The sequence below is a fragment of the Condylura cristata genome, unplaced genomic scaffold (genome assembly GCF_000260355.1).
Source record: "Condylura cristata isolate star-nosed mole 26May11 unplaced genomic scaffold, ConCri1.0 scaffold00033, whole genome shotgun sequence".
Classification (NCBI taxonomy): domain Eukaryota; kingdom Metazoa; phylum Chordata; class Mammalia; order Eulipotyphla; family Talpidae; genus Condylura; species Condylura cristata.
In genome coordinates this window covers 2147687-2162235 of record NW_004567134.1, presented here as the reverse complement: position 1 = coordinate 2162235, position 14549 = coordinate 2147687, and the positions used below count along the sequence as shown (strand labels likewise).

Below are 14549 nucleotides of genomic sequence, written 5' to 3'. Positions count from 1 at the left end.
TGACATGGTGAGTGGGGGGACGGTACAGGGCAGTTCCTACGGGAGGTGGCAACCTAGAGCCAGCTGTGCCTGGGTTCCAGCACATCCGGTTGCCCCCAAATACATAGACAAGATCTAAATGTCTTTCACTGTACAAGTCACTAAAAATACAGACTTTTAACTGGATATACAATTGGGCATTGAACAGGATCCCTTCCGTAAACCCACACATCTCTCACGACATCAGTACCCCGCTGCCTCGCCAATGTGGCCTCCGCCAGCACACTTCCTCTACACAGCTGCACAGCCACCCCCATTTTAAAGTCACTAGTTCACCAATACTGAGAAAAATAAGGAGGGGCTACCGTTTTGATTTTTTTAAGCTTTTCTACCAGGTCACACTTTCAATATACTGGGCTATGCATGTAAATGCCACTTTGCAATTCTGAAATTTTGCAATTTCAGAGAGGGTTGGGAGGGTAAGCCATCTTTGCCCCAGAGAAGAGAAAAATTGAATATGACGAGACTGCCCCTGTGTGGTGACACGGTTGCACACACACATACACACTCTCACACACACCATACTTTTATCAGTTCTAAGAACTGCAATTCTATTGCAAGCTCCCCAAATATGGGACTCTTACACAGCTGCCTTCAAATGAATGTGATCATATTTGGATTAAACCATTATCCCTCTTAAAAAGACAAGTCTCTACTGTCCATATTTATATGAATAATGATCTTGCAAAACAAATTTCATCACTATTAAATTTATAATATTTTTTAAATAGAGGGTGTTAGCAAATATCTGTGGGCCATCTTTTAGTCATAAGATTGTTTTATACTTATTTAAAGTAATGGTAGCATGTCAACATCCTGTCTACCAAATTGTCAATGGAGAGAAACTGAGTGAGGATGAGATTCTGTTCTTAGCTTTATCATTCATTCTTTAGTTGTCACTTCACTTTCAGTGTAAGTCTTGAGAACTGGAAATAGTTTTCAATTTAATAATTCCTAACAATAAGTCTGACCAATATTATAAGAACAAAACTGGGCAGATTAAGAACAAGGGTCAGAGAAAAAAACAAAAGATTCCTTCTTTGTATTAAACAGAGTAACTTTTTTTAGGGAGACCTCTACAATTTGAGCACAAGTCAAAAAACAGATGTTTTGATTAGTCAGAATCTCAATAATAAAGTGGGATATTTTGTTAAAGTTTAATGGACCACCTGCCCATTTTAGGTAAAAGCTTGGCCATGAGTATTTACCTCTTAGAGTTCTCAAATCTCATGAAATGAAGGGAAAGGAATATTCTTGGAGAAGTTATTAATACCCAAGGGCAATGAGAATGGGCGGGGCAATGGCAGGGATGGGATCTTCCAGGGACTTTCTGGAAGTGGGAGAGCAGAACAGCTGTAGGCTCAGCAATCTGAGCCTATGACGTGTCTGAGAAGAGGGACGCAGAAATGGAGCTGAGGCCTGAAGAAGGGGAAAAAGAGACGCTCAAGACATAGGTTTGAGGTCAAGTTCCCACAGCCCCTCCCACATCCAAATGTGGCACCACCAGTAAACTGAGTACCCTCTGCCAGCAGCAGAAAAGAGGGTTTAGAAATTAAAATAACCACAGTAATAATGGAACCAGCAAGAAACCAAAACACAATGAGGCTGGATGAAGCATGAGGAGGCTGAAACTGTGTAATTTGTTAAAATTGCACAAGCTGGGGCCCTCTCTGGTGGTGTCGCGCGTTAAAACACAGCACAAAAAAGCTAACGCCACTTCAGCATGAGTTCGATCCCCACCCTGGACGTGACCCATATGGCACGGGAGACCTCTCCTGACCCACCCGCTGCTCCCCTCAGCAGTGTACTTCCTTGGTCAGCCTGTTTTGCTCCCCACTCTGTCTCTGGTGAGTCTTCTCATGGCCCCCGCTCCTCTGGCCCGTACCCCAATTCTGTATGCATAAATAAATAAATCTTTTTTAAAAATTGCATAAGTTGAACATGGCTCCCTGCCCCCAACTCCGGGAATGACAGCAGACAGATGGGCATGGTCCCAGTGAGACACCGAGGTGCAGCCTCTGAAGAAAGCTTACATATTGAATTGGGGGGGCGGTGGGGGGGGGGATCTCCAAAGGCATGCTTCTTTTTGTTGCAAAGATTTAATGTCAGGTCTACCTGCTACAGATGAAAATACTTGCTAAAAACCGTATGTTGAGCAAATGGCCAGATTCAGCTCTATCCTTGATCTGTGCAGGCAACATGCATCTGGCAGAGACTATATCAAAATGGTTCAAAGCCATGTAATGTGCTCATGAGCCAGCCCTCAAAAACTAGACATCATTAATTTGGGAAGTAAATCTTCTAGCATGTGAGGAATACTTTCTTCTCACATGCAATTCAATCATTAGTTTGCAGTCACCACTGTCCAACACAGAGTCACATGGGGGAGGGTTCAATGAACTAAAATGCAACCCACAGTCTCCTCCCTCACACCAGCTGAGTGGGACAGCACCGATGTAGCGCATGCCCACGCTGCAGACGGTCCTACTGGCCAGGGAGTCATACTTACTGACGGTCACTTTGTCCTTGTCCCCCAACATGACGTTGTTTGGTGTCAGATCTCTGTGGACAATCCTCTTCTCCTTGTGTAAGTACCGGAGAGCCAAGCACAGCTTGAAACAGCAAAAAAAAGAACACAGATTTTTACTTCCACTGAAATCGGTCGCTGGTGGCGACCACCCACCCCGCTAAGAAATCAGCTCACAACTTTGATGTTTTATAGAACCAAATGGAATGAAGATAAAAGTGTACCTGTATAAATATTTTCCATAATCTCTCTTCAGTAAAATGATTCTGTTTTTCCTTCAAAGAACTGAAATGCTCTCCAAGAGGGGCCCCTTCTATAAGTTCCATAACTATATACAATCGATCATCTACATAAAAATGAAACAAGAAAGTGATTTACAATTGATAAGGATATTGTGAAAAAAGTTTGAGTTGGAATTCAAGCTGCCAAGCAAATGAATTAAGTGAAACAAAAATAAACTTTAAGATAATAAAACAATATTAGTGCTAACCAGAGGGAAGGGGAGAGGGTGGCTAAGAGCAGTCAGTTTTATGGTGAAAGTTAAAACTGGACTTTCCATGGTGAAACAAATTGATTTATAATGATGCACACATGAAACCTAAAATGCTATGATGTAATATTACTTCATTAAAATTAAAATATACTGGGCTCTCCCTGGTGGCACAACAGGTTAAAGCACCGCATTATGAAGCTCTCCAAAGCCACTGCAGTATGAGTTCGATCCCCAGTCAGGGAGACCTCATGGCTGGCAGACCTCTCCTGAGCGGCCCGCTGCTCCCCTCAGCAGTGCACTTTGTCAATCTGTCCTGCTCTCCACTCTGTCTCTGGTGAATCCTCAAACCACCCCTGCACCTCTGGCCTGTACCCTAATTCTGTACGCATAAACAAATAAATCTTTTTTAAAAATAGATTCCATTTACTAATACCTTTTTAAAAAATTAAAACATACTTTTATCCAAGTGTGCTGTGTGTGCAAGACAAGACATGCTGAGATATGAATCCTCTCAGCCTTAGAGGAGATGGAGGTGAGGGATATTTCTGGCAATGGGAGATCAGCAACAATCCCTTCAGCTGCAGGCAGCCTCCTAGCATAAGGGCAAATATTGCCCTTCTCTATGTCCGCGAGGATGAGATATGGTTGGGGGCACCAAAGAGAAGCAGCAAATTATTCCAAATCTGGCAGGATTTGCTGAAGAACATACAAACTCACCTTTCCTCTTAATAGTCTCACATATACTCTTAAAGCAAATCATGTATTCAGACAACTGTGTCAAATCATATTGTTTTATAACCTTGGTGATTTACCTCACAGAATTTGACAGTGGTATCATGCCCTGGTCTTGAAATGACAGTTGGAAACACTACCCCTGATAGCAATTTCTGTGATGCCCCCTCAAGAACAGAGAAAGCTGGGCGTCTCCTCATTTTATGTTATGGATATGGGGAAGCTCACAACTGATTGTGTTTGTGTCTCTGCTTTGGATGCTGAGAAAAATAGAAGTAAATGCCACTTTCTCCACCAAAATCAATATGAAACTAATCATGGTATTGGTATGTCAATATGGTATGTGGTCCTTTTCTTTTGTGATGTTTTGGATGTATATGAAAGATGCACACAACATTCACAAAAATGAAATACTATGTATGCATGGTGTGCAGTTTATACTTGTTCATTCAATCACTTTATATGTCAGTACACTGAGAGCCACACATTCTTTTAATGGGCTGTGTAATATTCCACAGTAGCTGATCATAATGTATTTAATCATTCTATTCTCCTAAAAATTGGAAACATATTGTTTCCAATTTTTTATAATCCCAGGAATTATTATTATTTTATTTTAGGTACCAAAATGTATTCATCACTTCAGTTTTTATTTTCTTGCCTTCTTATACACTTTCCTAATCATCTATTGTTACCATACTTTATGTATTTTTAAGTACTGTCATTTTGGGTGGGAGATGTTGGGTTGTAAAAAAGTTGTCTTTTTTTGAAAAATTTAAGACAAGTTGCACCACTTCAGTACCAGTCAGAAGCCAGCCTTGATGTCTGAAGGGATACACTCCAAGTCCTAGGAAATGATTCTTGTATCAATAACAAATGGCCAAGGGGCAGGATTTACTGGAGAGATTGGGCAGCGAGTTCCTCTGAGTCATCTAGATGAAGGCAGGTGGGTAAGATTAGAACATGCCAATGTGTACAGAATGTTTGCATAACAGCACCAACAACCAGGCAGTGAGGCAACCCCAATTAATTGCCTTGCATTTCTTCAAGTCTTCCTTCAAATCGGGTTTTGAAACTTCAGGTGTGACTCAAAGTACTAAGGCTTATCAATAATAGTGTTTTTTCAGTCCATGTTCCTATATTGTTTTTCACAAGTGGCCTGGTTGGACTTCATCTCCGTGTTTTCATTTCCTCCTGCTCCTTCATCCTGGCACAGAGCCGGCCTGCGGTTGCCACAGAATGGGCCAGGACTCCATCGCCACCTTGTGGCACTTAGCTGAACTTCAAGTAGAAGAAACAATTTTCCAAATGAAAGAAATCTCCCAATTTGTTCTGGTTGAAAATGTCATCAGATTCAACAGAAACAAGCTTTTATTTATTTTTTTCTCTTATAAAGTATCTATCCTTTAACTTTCTTCTCTCTTGCTCCTACAAAGGTTTTTATTATGTATGAAAATAACTATAATAACTATATTGGTATGTTCAGTGCCTTTCCTTTAGGCAGGGTTATTTAATAGCTATTTTACAGTTATGTTATAAATACCTTCAGGTCACTGACTATATCACTGCTTCACTCACCGAGAAAGTGCTGGACAAGCTCATCCACTGTCATACAAGCAAGAAAGTCACTAAGTTTATCTTGTGGCATTTTTGATCTGAAAGCATGTAACAAAGACTTTTCCTTAATTAGAGATATCAAGAAAACTCATACTTACTTTCTAGAAATGTTTTGTAATAGCGTACAACATTGGGGTGATAAAGCTATAAGAGAATAAGAGACAAAATCATGAACACACTTCAACATCCAAACTTGTCTTCCCAGATACTGTAGTTAAACTTTATATTTGAAAATGACAAATATTATTGCATTTATATATTTTTTTAAAAAACTTCAGATATTACCTGAGCTTTATTGTGATTCTTACTTGCTACTTACAAAACTAATCTGAAAATAGGGACCTTCTCTATAGCCTCATCAAACTGCAACAAACATCAAATTTAACAATGATTCTGCTTAGTCACCTAACTTAAGTAAAACAGAAATACAGAACTAGAAGGAAACAAGATTTCTTTTAGCACTCCAGCCCCACCACCAGACACAGATTCCTGCTGGTGAGAAAATGGAAACGAAGTGACTTATGTTGGATACATTCTGTTCATGGCTCTTTTATCCTCCTTTCCGATTTCATATTTACATCCACTGCTGTGTCTATTTCCACTACTTGTGTCTTTCTGTGCTCTCCAAAACTATGAGTGTGAAACAGCCTGTGAGTCATTAACTTCATTTCAATTATAATAGTAGTTGAGGACTCCCTCCCTAACCAACTCCTCTCAGGGCCCATCCCCAGCCGGCCTTGTCTTAGCAAGAACACTGCTCAGCCAGGTTATGTTAATAGATTTGTGGTGGTGATCATTTAGCAATAAAAATAGCAAATCATTATGTTACACACCTGAAACTAATGCAATGTTATTATCTCTATTTAAGAAAAGTCCAGTACATATTCCCTTTGACATAAATTCACCTCAGGATGGAACATGGGTCTCCTACTTTTTGAAAAAGGAGTCATTTTTCTACAAGAGGAGTAAAATTGTTATAGTTGTTGATACCTGGAGTTTCTAAATCAAGTGAAATTTATTCCATCTCAAAATATAAACCATTACATCTACCTGCTTCTCTTTCCGGCCTTTCCTCTTGTCTTGTTGAAGGGAAGTCTTCCAGCTGCCCCCAAACCCAGCTCTCCCACTCCCTAGCACAATGGTGTTGTCAGGCAAGGCTTCCCGGTCAGAGCTTGTCTGTCAGCCTCTTTTGCCACCACAAAAGGGCCATTCTTCAGTTTCCATCACCGGGCACCAGGAGAAACTTGTACTCCTGTGTGTGAATGAGGAGCACTGAGCTTGTCCCTGCATACTGATCCTCATCCCATCTGGCTATGATATGCCTGAGGCTAGTCCCTCTTAGCAAATGAAGACAACACCTTGGGAGCGGCAGGGCAGTCACAGAGGAAGAACTGACCCCTGAGCAACCACCTTGAACAGACAGCATGGCCAACCAGGTCTGCTCCCACAGAGACTTACATGGCACGGCCCACCCACTCTGTGAGGCCTCTCATTGTGTTTAGGTCTGTGTAGGTTGGAACTCCTTTGCTATTACAGCTCAGTCTTAACCTTTGCAAATAGATCTCCCATCTGGTTGCCTGTCTGCCATTACTTCCTCATTGTAGGCCTCTGTGTGGTTATTCTTTCCACTGATTGGCTCAGTCCTCTAGCAGAAATGCACTGGTAGAGTTTTGAGATCTCAACATTTAAACAGATGCCTTTGGGATAGCCCACCCTGACACACACTTCTCTGAGGAAAAACACAAGCAGTACACCTCACCAACTAGTAAGTGACCAGGAGATTTTAAATCACATGAGATGCAGTAAGCAGCCAGAACTGTCTTCTGGGCCTAACTCACTGACAGGGATAGTCCAGATTTGAGTTCCAGTGTAAATCCTGGATCAGCTTAAGACACAAAGCCATGTTCTAACCTGTTGCTATAATGAAACAGCATTGCTGAAGCTAGATTTGCTTAAATACAAGCAAGCACTAACTTCATAGGTCTAGTCTGTGAGGACATAAAAATTAACTATGAAAAAAATCTGTTAATGATAATATGTACTATAATCTAGGAGTTGGAGTTAGAATCAAAGATTTCACTGACTAAAGATCATCACATCTATGGTAATTGTTATGTCCCAGCACAGATGTTATACAAGTTTAACTAATGGAGAACAGAGATGTGAAGCCCATAGCTCTCCACAGGAGTTATAAATGAACAGTGCTGGTGATGAATGCACACATGAGGGAAGCTGAAAAAGAAACCAATGTGTTCTTGGATCACAAAAACAAATTCCATTTCCTCTCCTGACATATTTATTCTTTTTCCCCAAACAAACCTTCATAATGATAGTTAATTGAGTTGTTACATTATGTCAGAATATTCAGCTGATGCCAATAACCCATCATGAAAATGCGCATTTCAGACTTAATAAGCCATATTTGAGGAATGTTCACAGCTTGGTTCCACTTGACAAAAGTCAGGGAACTCTTCTTCATCTTTTTATGCATGTAACTAAGAAACCAAGTATTCTACAACATAATGAGAAGGAAATGGATGCGCTCACAATAAAAGAAGGATGATTTTGTAGCTCACTCTCTCTGTCCATATGCTCAACCACAAAGTACCCCCCGGAACCTCCAAAAAGTGCTTCTATGGTTCAACATCAAGCCTTAGGGGAAAAGCTGGCTGAAATGCCACCATCTCAACGCCAACTACTTTAAACAGAACATTTTTAAACAGGATACACAAGAATGACACAAGAAATCTACTTACTTTTAATGACACTTATTTAAGTAACAACTTTTACAAGAAGAACATTTACCTGCTCTTTAATTATGGTTAATTCCGAAACGATATTCTTCACACTGCTGTCTCGGTCTTTTTTATCCTTTCCAAATGCTGGGTTGTGTAAGTTGACCTCTTTCATTGCTAAGAGATTTTGACCACTACGCTTCCTAACCTATAATAAGGAAGACAAAATTTAAAAAGTCAGGGTGGGGTGGAAAGGAGAGATATCAATTAAGAAAGTCAGATGATTAAACCAACTCATCTAAACAAAGTACAGTTAAAAATCTATCTGTGGCCCTCCCTGGTGGCGCAGCGGGTTAAAGCACTGCACTGAGAATCTAAAGCCACTTCCGCATGAGTTCGATTCCCGCCTGCCCCGGAGGTGACCGCATGGTGTGGCAGACCTCTCCTGACCCACCCGCTGCTCCCCTCAGCAGTGTACTTCGTAGATCTGCCTGTTCTGCTCCCCACTCTGTCTCTGGTGAAGCCTCTCACCACCCCGAGCCGAGCCTCTGGCCTGTACCCCAGTTCTGTATGCATAAATAAATAAATCTTTAAAAAAAAAATCTATCTGTATTTACACTGAGCCTGCACCAGTCTGCAGTATTCAGTTGCATATTATTGGGTAAATGTAGAAACACTGGTATGAATGTAAAGGATGTGTCATGAATGGGTGCCTTCCTGGTGGCCTAGGGGTTAAGTCTCAGCGCCATCATGGCTGCAGCCTGAGTTTAATCCCCAGTCAGGGAGCTAACACACATAGGTCTCGCCCGCTGCTCCCCTCAGCAGTGTGTCTCAGAAGATCTGCTTTGCTCCCCTCTCTGTCCCTGATGAATCTTCTCACCCCTGCACCTCTGGTCTGTACCCCAATTCTTTTATACACACACACACCCCAGTTCTTCCATCCCAGTTCTTCCACACACACAGTTTCATGCATGAAGAAAAACTATTTGGGCTATTTTTTGTGAGCTTAGTGATGACTTTTATCTTTAAAGGTCAGTATCTAATTTTCCAAAGGTGAGAACTGAGACAGGACAATGTCAGTGCAACTGTTTGTTAGACAAAAGCAGTCATTCTTTTTATTCTATTTGCTCACTGTTTTCAGTGATGGGGGCTCCCATTCAACTGTGTGTGAGTGTCTGGGTGGGCCATCTGGTTTGTTGGGGAACATCAGACACGTTGCTCCCCAAGGGCAAGGTCACCTTGTAAACACAGCCAAACGCTCCACTTCCAAGATGATCCAAAATTGCATAGTTGCCGATATATTTTGAAGGAGCTTTATTCTGATTAATGCTTTCAATGTTTTCAGCAATTTCCTTCAGTTCATCCTCCTAACCAAAAAATTAATAAGGAAATGGTTTTCTGTGATTCATTCCATCCTGACCAAATACCAGTCTGCTGCAAAAATATTTGAAACTCAAGACTTACCACTAATAAATTCAACTTTGAGACCAATTCTTGGTAAGCACCGATATCACGAACATAATGTCCTATATCAATGAAGATCTCAAATAAGTCAGTGGGGAACAGCCTGCAAGGAAAAACACACAGGTACACTTCATGTGGAACTTGAGGTGTTGCCGGGCATCCGCCCCCACATACATAGGGATCTCATTCACTCACAGGTTGATTATAGTGAACATACTTCACTTTCTAGGGTTGTCAACTACATGGGGGAAATTTTTAATAGTGCTCGCCAACTTAATCTCACAAAAATAAACCACAGCTCCAGTTCATAAGGGGTGAGGGAAAACAAATGACAGGAGCTGTGTACTCACAGTAAATAAGGCTGTTTTGTGCACCCCCATTGGGGGACCTCATGTTACGTTATTTTACCACACACACACGAAAAGATGTGACACGATTAAACAAAGACCTTATTTGTGAGATACTGGAGACCGAGGTATTAGGGTATTAGCAAGGGGTGCTTGGGTTTTGATTGAGTGCAGAGTGATTCTGTAAGTGCCATGTGACTCAGTTCTCAGATGAACCCTAGTAGGTGAATATTAACCTCATGTTTAAATGTTTTATAAAAATACCAGCAAATGGGAGGAAAATGGAACAATGTAGGCATCCTACAATGGGTTTATGAAGATCTGGAAGTCCACTGAAGTGAATGGTTTTGGGGCCTTGAAATGAAAAGGCTAATTGCACTTTCTTATCTCCCCCAATATTCAAGCATGGTATGGAAATAAAGTAATAAAAGAGCAAGTTCCATGCCTCTGGACAAAAGATGTTATTGTAATGCAAGGCTTTATGTCCTATGGTGCCTACTTAATAAAATCCCAGGTAGAACCTGGGCCATGTAACAGCCTGACCTGTCCAATTCTTGGGCACGCTGACCACACACACAGGGGTCTAGCGTCTGCTCTCCAAGGGGGTGATTTCTGTCTGTATCCTGTTCACCAGCACAGCCTCCTGACCCTAGAACTCCATCCAGACAGCAGTTGCATAGCGTAAGAGGGTTTGTGCTGCTGGAGAAACTCTTTATCATCAATTCATTCTCAGCTCCAGTTCATTCTCAGTTCAAGTGTCAAGAGGGCCGCTCAGCTCTCTCGGTGGATTCTGAGAATCCTAAGACACAGCCGTTCACGTGCTGAGTCAGTCACCTCATGGTTGCATCTAATCACACGTGTGAGAACATTTCGGGGAAACGGGCCCTGGGCGCCTCAGTTCTTCCAAGTGCCTACCTTTTAAAGAGCGGTCTGTTTCTTTCCATACTGAAGAGGAACCTCAAGGCTCTGAAAGCGTAACACTAGGAAATAATGGGACAGGTGACTCGCAAGTGGCAGCTTGGCAAAGGAAAACATTTCAGGACAAAATGATCAAGTAGTAAACACCAAAGAGGCTTCCTAGGAACGGCCAGCCTACATGAGAGTCAAAACTCGTGGTGAAAACAAAGTCATCCCACCTGCGCTGTCATATTTTAAAAGTACTTATGCTGTAGCCCTGCTAGCAATCTTGGCCCGGTTTCCATCAGTGCTTGTCAAGAATGCCTTTCTAGAAAGTACAAAAAGCGCACAGACAAGAAATAAAATGCCTGTGCCGAGAAAACCAAATGTCCAAAGATTTCCAGGAGCCTCACGGTTTATTTTGTTTCTCCCCGGCTTTGCTGTGCTTCAATATTTATGTGGCTTCTGTGAGAAAATAAACACTAGAAATGATGACATATAAAAATAGCCACAGGCACACTGGACTCAAACTTGACAAATTGGTCTCTTGAGTAAAGAACCTGATTCCCCAAATAGAACAATCTACAGTAACTCCCCAGCACACTCTCAAAGAGGCCTGGGAGACTTTAAACTCGGGAAAATAAACATCTGACATTTTGCAGCCCCGAGGAAAAAAAGAGAGCCCTCAGCTGGCCGCTGCCCCCAGGCCCTCGGCCACCCTGGGGGTGAGGGAGTCTGCAGAATGCGAAACTGAAATCATGTTGTAAAATGAGTGATCTGGGTAGAGGAGGGTCACAAGCAAAATTGCCCAGGGAAGCCAGGCTGATAGCAAAATGGCAGGAAGGAGCCTGATGAGAGAAAGTGGAGACTGAGAAAGTAGAGAACTGGCGTATTTCTTCGAAACAATTTTTATTTGAGTTCTTAAGAACCCTCTGCTGACTTCACAAGCCATAGCTTGCATGATGGATTTGACTTTAGCTGTTTCCCAGAACAGTGTCAGACTCGGGGGGGGCACACTGAAGAAGTCAGGCGCTACACCTCTATGATCTCATTTGTCATTCCCCAAAACCTCCGCCTATCCAGCCCACAGGCACCACCAGAAACTCCCCTGCCCATCTGACCACCGTTCCAGGGTGGGAGGGGGCAGCCCCCAGACCACTGTGACTTGCTTTAAATCTGCTTCTCTCGGGCCCTCCCTGGTGGTGCAAGGGGTTAAAGAGCAGCACTGCAGGCGAGCCGAAGCTGCTTCAGTGCGAGTTCGATCCCTGCCCCAGGGTGACCCACATGGCGTGGTAGAACTCTCCTGACCCGCCCGCTGCTCCCCTCAGCAGTGTACTTCAGTGGATCTGCCTGTTCTGCTCCCCACTCTGTCTCTGGTGAACCCTCTCACCGCCCTGCACCTCTGGCCTGTACCCCAGTTCTGTATGCATACATAAATAAGTCTTTAAAAAAAAAATCTGCTTCTCTCATTGCCCTGTCTTAGGGGACGCGGGGCCCCTGATGCCCACTCCTCAGAAAAGCACAGAGGACCCTGATTCAAAGGCCTCCTTCCTACCTTTGCGGCCTCAGCTCCTGAAATGCTCCCTCCTGCCGCCTCATAGCCCAGCCCCCCTCCGCAGCCTGTGCATGGTAAGTGGTCAGGTCCACCTTCTGCCTGGGGTGTTCCCTCTGTGGAGAATGCCCTTCCGCCATGCCACTAGTGTCCCCTTATCTCCCTTTAGCCCCTGGCAAGTCCCTTCTCATTCATCAAGATCCATTTTCCAGGCTTTCCTCTTGTAAAGGTGAAATGCCAGCCACTGTGGTCTGTGCTTCACGGTGGCATTTAATTTTCGTCTCTGATTAGTATCTGATACATAAACATGATTTGTTTCGGGGAGAAAACAAAAAAGGTAGAACTTACTGACAGGCAAACAGATATGTAAATAAGATTACCTAGTTTTCCCCTGCAGACAAACCATGGTTAGGCCTTTTACATGGCCTAACCATGTAACCTAAAAATTCTAGAAAGTACAGGCTCTGTGATCAAGGTTTCCCTGTATTTCAGTAAGTTAATACTGAACAATGGGCAGGTTCATTACCTGTAATAGGTTTGTTTTTGCTGCATTCTTTTGCTTGTTTGGTAAAATTAATTTTGCTATTGTATATACACCATTCTCCTGGGGGGAAGAAAAGGGGTCATGTTATTAGAGACTAATGACAGCCATAGACACACACAAGCTACAGGAGCAACTGAACAATTTCAAACATTAATTTTAATTTTAAGGAAGAAATGCTGGTATCATTTTAGAATCTTAAGTAAATATTATAGGACAATACTTAAAATGTCAATGTAACATATAAAAACACCAAAGACTATAATCACAATGTTAAAATTTCAACTGTCTTTAAAGAGCCAAGATTATAAGTGTAAGTAGGAAAGTACATCAATTTAAAGTAACTTTATTACTTTAAAAATAAAGAGTAGGAGAAAAATTAAAAAATAAATAAAGGGAAGGGGATAAAAAAGGACAGAGTAAAGAAATTAAAATATCTCTATACTTTACACTTTTACTATCTAATTATGAAATATAATTTCTCCCTCTATGAGTCTTGGTATAGAAACAATATACGTAGATAAATGATTGTACAAACACTAGAAAAAAAGAAACAATTATAGATTTTTTAAAGGTAAATGAAATTTATTCATGAAAACACAGGTAACATCTTTCTAAATGTATTCTAATATAATTATATATGTGGAGGAATGAAAATATGTATTAATTTATTGCTACTGTAATAAATTCTGTATCTGTTAAATATGTAATTGATAAACGCTACTATCTGTGGACATTTATATTCCAAGTTATCTATTAGAGCTTTACCTGCCTTGCTGAAGTTAACCTTTGTAGCTATCCTGCGAATTATATAGTTTCCTTGCTTTGTACATAAGGAAAACAAAATTGAGAGAGCTTAATCTCTCTTTTTCTAGGGGCCAAGTCAGCAATTAACAGTAATGTGGATGGACCCTCAGTCTGGTCAAGAAGTGTCAGTACCTACCCACATAATTGTTTCACCAACTAGATGCTGATCTGCTAAACTTCCCCTAAGAATTCCAACACTTACAAAATATTATGCATTTATATATATCCAACTTGAAGATGACTATATTGTACTGCCCCCAAAAATTATTTTCTATAAAATGAATAAGTAGGAGTTAACTCTTGCAACAGAAACCCGTAAGTATGAGCAAACACAAGCATATATCTTTACACATAAATAGAGATATAGGTGTGTATCTACATGGATAACTGTATACAACATAGTGGAGTGATTGATGAGTTATGCTCTGTGAAATAAGGTTCATGGCAATAAATACATTGTTTGGTATGTCTCGGTCACTTCTAGTTGAGTAAGTTGGCGTCCTCTTAAGTTAAAATGTCTGTTATACTTAATGCATGGTATCCTACATGCTCAGAATGAAAGCAATACAGGATATGTTTTTTAAAAAAAAGAAAATGAAGGGCCCTCCCTGGTGGCACAGCGTGTTAAAGCACAGCACTGAGAATCTAAAGCCACTTCTGCATTCCCCCCCACCCACTGTTTTTGATCCCAGTCCCCTCTCCACCCCCACAAAATGTCTCTGGTATCTAGTTGTTCATTATTATTATTGTTGTTGTTTTGATTATTATCATTATTATTATTCCAAAGTAAGACTCAAG

The 14549-nt window shown here is 41.4% G+C and overlaps 1 protein-coding gene across 1 annotated transcript in view; it reads right to left on the bottom strand.

Moving 5' to 3' along the window:
* The window catches only part of NEK10 (NIMA-related kinase 10), a 158568-nt gene that overhangs the window by 92061 nt on the left and 51958 nt on the right, over positions 1-14549 (bottom strand). Inside the window, exons 15-22 of the mRNA XM_004692270.2 lie at positions 12930-13007; positions 10870-10934; positions 9608-9710; positions 9382-9510; positions 8214-8351; positions 5507-5552; positions 2791-2912; positions 2549-2651 (exon numbers count right to left, since the gene is read on the bottom strand). Coding sequence (XP_004692327.1) covers positions 2549-2651; positions 2791-2912; positions 5507-5552; positions 8214-8351; positions 9382-9510; positions 9608-9710; positions 10870-10934; positions 12930-13007 — 784 coding nt within the window. The remainder of the gene's footprint in view (positions 1-2548; positions 2652-2790; positions 2913-5506; positions 5553-8213; positions 8352-9381; positions 9511-9607; positions 9711-10869; positions 10935-12929; positions 13008-14549) is intronic.